General features: G+C 41.3%; 1 protein-coding gene across 1 annotated transcript in view; it reads right to left on the bottom strand.

Moving 5' to 3' along the window:
• Window positions 1-232: 232 nt before the first annotated feature.
• The window catches only part of wdr17 (WD repeat domain 17), a 31,611-nt gene continuing 25,120 nt past the window's right edge, over window positions 233-6,723 (bottom strand). The window contains exons 26-32 of the mRNA XM_049571678.1: window positions 6,047-6,188; window positions 5,624-5,726; window positions 5,355-5,456; window positions 4,305-4,403; window positions 2,218-2,285; window positions 1,095-1,192; window positions 233-999 (exon numbers count right to left, since the gene is read on the bottom strand). Coding sequence (XP_049427635.1) covers window positions 880-999; window positions 1,095-1,192; window positions 2,218-2,285; window positions 4,305-4,403; window positions 5,355-5,456; window positions 5,624-5,726; window positions 6,047-6,188 — 732 coding nt within the window. The 3' untranslated portion in view covers window positions 233-879. The remainder of the gene's footprint in view (window positions 1,000-1,094; window positions 1,193-2,217; window positions 2,286-4,304; window positions 4,404-5,354; window positions 5,457-5,623; window positions 5,727-6,046; window positions 6,189-6,723) is intronic.

The following is a 6,723-nucleotide window of genomic DNA, read 5'->3' as shown; positions in this document are numbered from 1 at the left end:
AATGGCAGTAGCTTACAACAACATTAATGAAAGTAATAATATTATAATTAATAATAATATATTAATATCTGATAGTATACAGTGTGACAGTAATCATGTGTATAATAACAGTAGACAGTATCACTCTTGGCACTCAGCTTTCTAACAGTTGAGCTAGACATTTTTCTAGTGATGCATTTAATTTCTTAGCTTCTTTAGGTAATACAGTTCTGCTTCTACTTCTGCTGGATTCACTGATTGGTTTCAGTTTCTGAGTTTTTCAGCAGTGCAGTTCAATGCATTTGGGCTTTAACATTTTTCAGGCAATGCTTTTCACTTTCCTGCATTTTCAGCAGCACTTTGTTCAGCTGTCAGCATTCACACGCATTTAATTTTTGATGTAAATATGATTTTAAAACAACATGGACAAGTCTTGTATAAATATGCAATGGTTGCTTTATTTCAGTCTTTCTTTTTTTTTTTTTTACAACGATAGAAGAAAGTAGTTCAGATTTATACCCTGTATATACATACTCATATGTTGAGAAGTTGTTAACTGGAGAAAGGAGGGAATAAATTACATGGCGTTCAATAAGAATCCCCCTTCACAACTGAAGCATGATGATTCTGTTGGCTATAAGTTCTCATCACATAACAGCTAACCAGTATGATTATCTATCATTACCATGAGCGAGTTTGAAGCTGAATCATCCTCCGATTCAGAGATGTGTTGTTGTACTGGCTTTTTAAGTTATGTAAGGAATACAGTTGGCCAGTTAGCTGAAGCACAGAAATGTTGTTTTCAGTGCAGTTGTCACTTTTCTTCCTTATTTCCAAACTGTGAACCCTTTGCTTCGTCACTTGGTATGTCCTCTTTGTGTGTGTGTGTGTGTGTGTGTGTTAGAAGGGGTTGATGCGCAGTCCTGTTCCCAGAGGGGAGAAAGGGTTGACCTTTGCCCACATTAAAGCGTCATTAAGAGAGATCGCTGATTTACCGTCCTCCAGCAAAAACACTGGACCCTGCACATAAAAAAAGAAAACATGAGAAAAGTCACAAGTTTTTACGACATGTCGGTGGAGATACAAACACACCAATAAAATAAAGAGGCACTCACCTGTATTCTGTGTCCAGTGAAACATGACAGTTGAACATCTGAGTGGCTCGGCAGGTTGGAGCCTGTCACATAATCAGCACCGCACAAGACTAAAGCAGCTGAAAGAAAGGAAATATGTTTTACCAGTTAACAACTGCACATAATATGTATTCACTATCATCAGGTTTCATAGAAATAAGGGCAACTGTCTCTGACTCCAGCTCCTGGGGCCGGTTACACAGCGCCTGCACCGGATCCTTAGTTACATTGGTTTGAACTTAGTCTAACATAATATCTACGCTGGTTCGCACCATGTAGGCTTTAGCCTTCGCAATTCACAGTAAGGTCACTGCTCTTGTTGCTATTGATAATGTGAACCACATCCATCTGTGAGACATCACTCTCCCCCGGTGGCTGGTCCATACCAGCACCAACCAAATCAGTTTAAAAAAAAGGTGAATCCTTCCCAAAAATAACAACAGTGATGTTATTGATGTTTCAGGGGAAGAACCCGCCAGTTGGACGGATTTTTTTTTTTCGCAGAAATGTCTCTCTTTGCCTTGCTCAGGGGGTCTTTCCACTTTCCTTCACACTGTTTCACGAGCAAACGCTGATCAACTCTGAACAACTATTGATGGCCTCCGTTATTTCTCTCCAAGTTCACTACTTGTAATGTTTGGGTGCTTGACAGTCTGCATATTGGTGTGCTGGCTGTACAGCTCTGTTAACCTTCTTATCTCAATGTCTGTGAAATTGCCTTTTTTTTCCCTCCATAACATTGCTGCAAATTAGAAATGATTAGCATCAGCTACAGATTAGCAAGACAGCAATGATATTGTATCCTAGCAACACACACTGACGTGGCATTCACATAAAGTTTGGCTTAGTTAAGACTAGGTTAAATTTGGCTGATGCAACCGACGTAAAGTCCATTCTAAAGACTGGTCTTAACAAAGACTGCCTTAGCCGTTAGGACCAGACTCCTGATGCTGTTGTCACCCTCAGACCACTACCAGCATCAACACACCTTAGTCTTGGGCTTATGTTGCTGATCTAAAATGAAGGTCTATACAAAAATCTTATATGAGTGGTGTTTTATTTCCATAAACTCTCTGATAAACTATGTCAAGAACCGTTTTTATACCTGAATCTGTTGGCTGGATTCTCCTCTCGAGGATGCTGAACTCTTCCCTTTGACTCTCTGATGGAGGACTGTTGAAAACACAGACAGAGACACAGTTGTGAAGCTGGGTTCATGCATATAAGCAGTGTAGAGGTATTATAGTGATAACAACAGTCACCTGCCAGTGACTTACATATGGTAGTATGAACATGAGTAGATCTATATTTAATGTGTGACTGATATTTTCCCACTCAGAACAAAACATCCAGAGGGTAAGGTGGAGGCAATAATCACTCATACATCTCTGGTTCCATTAATTCAATGGGCAATCCTCAGTGTCAGTGATAATCAACTTACAACCCAGCAGGTGCCGGGGGGCCCACAGTGATATTAAATTGATCCAGACTGGATTTTTTTTTTTTTTACTTTGAATGCATTTAAAAGCGCCATTGTGCATTAAAAAGCATCAAAATAGTAGCCTTGCTTCATTTTCTCTGGCAGATACATCTGCACCCTCTCCTGTTCAAACAGATTTCCAGCCAAACAGGCCCAAAACTGGCCTATCACAGCCGTCTATCTAATACAGGTATGTTCTATATAGTGACTGATAACTGGCAGAGCCTTCACGCTCAAGGTAAACTTTGCAATTTTCAACCAGCTCCATGTCATCACAGTGTGTGAAAACAACCAAGATGGCTGCAGCTGATGGTGGAACTTTATGTTCAAGTGCTAGTTTTCAATTCTGATGGCAAAGTTGGCAACGCTCGTTGGACAATTGATGCTACACTATCACAGCTCATCTCTGCACGCTGTAGTCTGTTTCCATTTGTTTGACTGGTTGTCGGTTTATCCAATTGCGTCCAGAGGCATTTTGATCTATGGCTGCTGATGACACCCATTGGAAATTAAAAGTGAACTGAGAGGTTCCAGTCTGTTTTTCATCCAAAACTTTAGTCCGTTATAAAAATTTTTGGAACAGGTTAGATTTTCTGCATTTTTGGTATCTGTCAGAAGCCTTTAGAGACATTTGCCCAAGAATCAGTGAAGAAAATGTGGCAACAGGACACACACTGGGAACAGTTTGCAAGGTTTCTATGCGTAACGATTTTTCTTGGATGAAAAAAACCTCAGTGTGCAAAATAACATTAAAAACGCTCAAAATAGAGCCTGTTTATCAAGAAATAAGTGTCAGGGTAGGTTCACCCAACAGAAGTGCAGGCTAAGTCTCAAGTGTCCTCAAATTCTAAAAACTGGCCCCTGGCTTTCTGTCATTTCTTCAAAAGTGGCCCCTGGGTAAAGCAAGTTGAGCATCCCTGCCCTATACTTCTCTGACAATAGATGTACAGATCAACATTCTTCCTCTTTACCTATTTCAGTGTGGCCACTTTTGCAGCAGTGGCGTCCGAACGCGGCCACAATGTTGCTGCCACCCTCTGCCTTATTTGTCTGACATCATATATACAAGGCCTCCAGGCTAACTGAAGTCATCCTACACACATACCCAATGAAGTCTGATAGTAGTCTGTCAAGATGCTCTAGCTTCTGTGACTTCATAGAATTTAACAAAGCTGTGCAGCACTCTGAGCTCCTCCATGGTGCAGTTACCATGAGGCTCAATACTGTGTCCCTGTGTTGAGGAGTCCCTGACACCTCAGAAACATGTTTATCTTCAGTCACCAGATCTGTCAGTCAGCAGCAACCTAACCGTCTTTGTCATCACTCAGGACAACACATCTCTCTCCCCAGAGGTGATTCAGCTGCTCTTCATGTATCTCAAGTCCCTCCTCTCTTGTGTTGCCTTGGTAACGGGCCTCATCGTGGCCTTAGCTTTTAGCTCCACTGGGCAGCTGAGACGAGGCATGATTATACTACTGAGTCATGACTGACAGCCTCCTCAGTGTTCCCATCCTTCACCATCCTCCCTTAAAGCCTCTGATAACACTTGATCTAATTGGTGTTAATTTGTACGCCTTCACAATTTGGTACTTCATAGTGTTATTAATAACATTCAATTAAATTCAATACCATTGTCTTCGTGTGTGTGTGTGTGTGTGTGTGTGTGTGTGTGTGTGTGTGTGTGTGTGTGTGTGTGTGTACGTGTAACCTACTTGCTGTTACTTTGTGTGCACGCCCGCCAGGCATCCAGCTCCACAGACAGCTGCTCAATCTTCAGAGGAACACACACCTCCCGTCGCTTCAACAACTGACTGGGAAACAGAACGAAGAACATGGTAGTCAGACTGACGGACAAATTGTTAATCCAATTTCAGCCTGATTATTGTAATTATTCATGAAATACAGAATATGCAGCTCGACACCAGGCATCAGATCATCACTGCAAAACTCATTATTGCTGTTTACTCCTTTATTTTTCAAAACACCCCTCCTGCTTTACTTTAGGTAAATCCTTAAACTTTGTTAAACATGTTCATGAAGACTCGTGACTTATTTCACAAAGTTTAGTAATGATCATGGCGGCACAGTGGTGCAGTGGTTAGCATTATTACGTCACAGGGAGAGAGTTCCAGGTTTGAACTCTGTGTGGAGTTAGCATGTTCTCCCCATGTCAGCGTGGGTTTTTGCTGGGTACTCCAGCTTCCTCCCACAGTCCAAAGACATGCAGGTTAACTGGTGACTCAAAATTGCTCATAGGTGTGAAAGTGAGGGTGAATAGTTGTCTGTCTCTATGTGTCAGCTCTGTGATAGTCTGGTGATCTGTCCCAGTGTCAGCTGGGATAGGCTCCAGCCCCCCTAGCAACCGCTAACAGAATAAGCAGTTACAGAAAATGAATGATTGAACAGAAGTAAGGAGGGAACTGTCAGAGTGTTACACCAAACAGAGCTACAGCCAATCGTAGAGGATTACAAGAAGTAAAATAAAGGTTTATTACTGAGAGTACAGATGTCACTTCATGACATTAAAAGTTGTCAGGGTGAAAACTGGGTACACCTCAGGTAAATAATCACAGTTGATAAATCAGATAGGAAACTTATGCATTGGAAATATTTTTAAGCAGCTCCACGCCTTTTTGACACATGCAGAACACCACCAAAGTTTTGTTTTTCAAAGATTAAATAAAGAGTTTTTAACACCTGTGCACACACACACACACACACACACACACACACACACACACACACACAGAGTTGGTGTCTACCTGGTGTATTCGTAGAGTGCAGGTACGATGCTGGAGTACTGTCTTCTGATGGCCAGCAGACCTCCAATATAACCGCACAGGATCAACAGCTCACTGCGGCCTCTGCACGCGCACACACACACACACACACACACACACACACACACACACACACACACACACACACATGATTAGTGATCAGTCTGACAATGTATGCGAAGTAACACATAATGGAAAATAATTCAAATAGTAACTATTAATACTAATGCTGAAGTTAAAAAATGTCTTACTCAGTCTGCTTGGTGGTGATGAGGCAGTCCGTTCTGATGTAACTCATCAGGTCCAGGATTGGCTGAACGCTATCCACCGTCCAATCAGATCCAGTCAGCTGTTCTGGTGGGGAGGAAAATTAATAAGGTTTCTGATTACAGGTAATTAGTGCTCCATAAAGGCATACATTTTACAGTTTTACACCAAATCAACTGGAAAGTGCAGATTTTAAGGGTCTTCACAAAAGTTGGTTTGGGAACTGGTCATTTATAAATTACACTTATAACTACACCAAACTCTGGGACAACCATGGAATGGCTTATTTTAGTTATGAATGCAGTTTAATGTTGATTTAAAAATATATAAAATACAGTTTTACAGAATGAAATGGGATAACAGAACTAGAAAAACAATGAAACACGATAAAACTGAGTTGTCAATACCTTTGACGTGCTCTAGCCCGATAGACAGGGCGTTCTCAGGATCAGAGCTCAGCAAGTGGAACTTAACTGCTGTAAACAAATCTCCTTCAGACATGGCTGCTTCTGCCAAGGCCTTACATTCCTCTAATGAAGGGAGACCGCACTTGAATGACAAACAACACATAATTGTAGTCACTATAATCATCATAAATGTTCATGAGATCATCAACATCAGATATGGAGCCTTGATTTGGCTTCATCCAAAAACATGTCTTAGATTTAACTTAAAGCTGGGGAAGGCAGTTTTATTTCTGGCCCCTCTGAGCAAAAAACCTATAATAATGTTTGAGCATACTGTAAATCAAGTGGACTGAGGGGAAACTAGTCAGCGATGGGAGACTTTGGCAAATCACAGGTCATTTCAGAGAGAGGGTGTTCCTGTTGGCTGTTTTTCAAATGCAGATGCACATCATGTCAGTGGAAGCCTGATTCAATGGCAGGGAATCCTTTACTGCAAAGCAACCAAATAAAGGAAGCTGGACTTATCAAAAAGAGAGTCTGATAATATTCCTTTTATGCCTGTGTCTGTGTGGTGGGAGGGGCTTAGGACAGAGAGATGAGAGCTGCATGAGGATGGTGTGTTTTCAAATTCTGCCATTTTTTTCCCCAGATTTCTTGCTAAGTCAGCTTTAATAATT

Source organism: Epinephelus fuscoguttatus, linkage group LG3, assembly GCF_011397635.1.
Source record: "Epinephelus fuscoguttatus linkage group LG3, E.fuscoguttatus.final_Chr_v1".
In the NCBI taxonomy this organism is placed as follows: Eukaryota; Metazoa; Chordata; class Actinopteri; order Perciformes; family Serranidae; genus Epinephelus; species Epinephelus fuscoguttatus.
The sequence above is the reverse complement of the archived record's forward strand: the minus strand, read 5'-3'. Positions and strand labels throughout refer to the sequence as shown.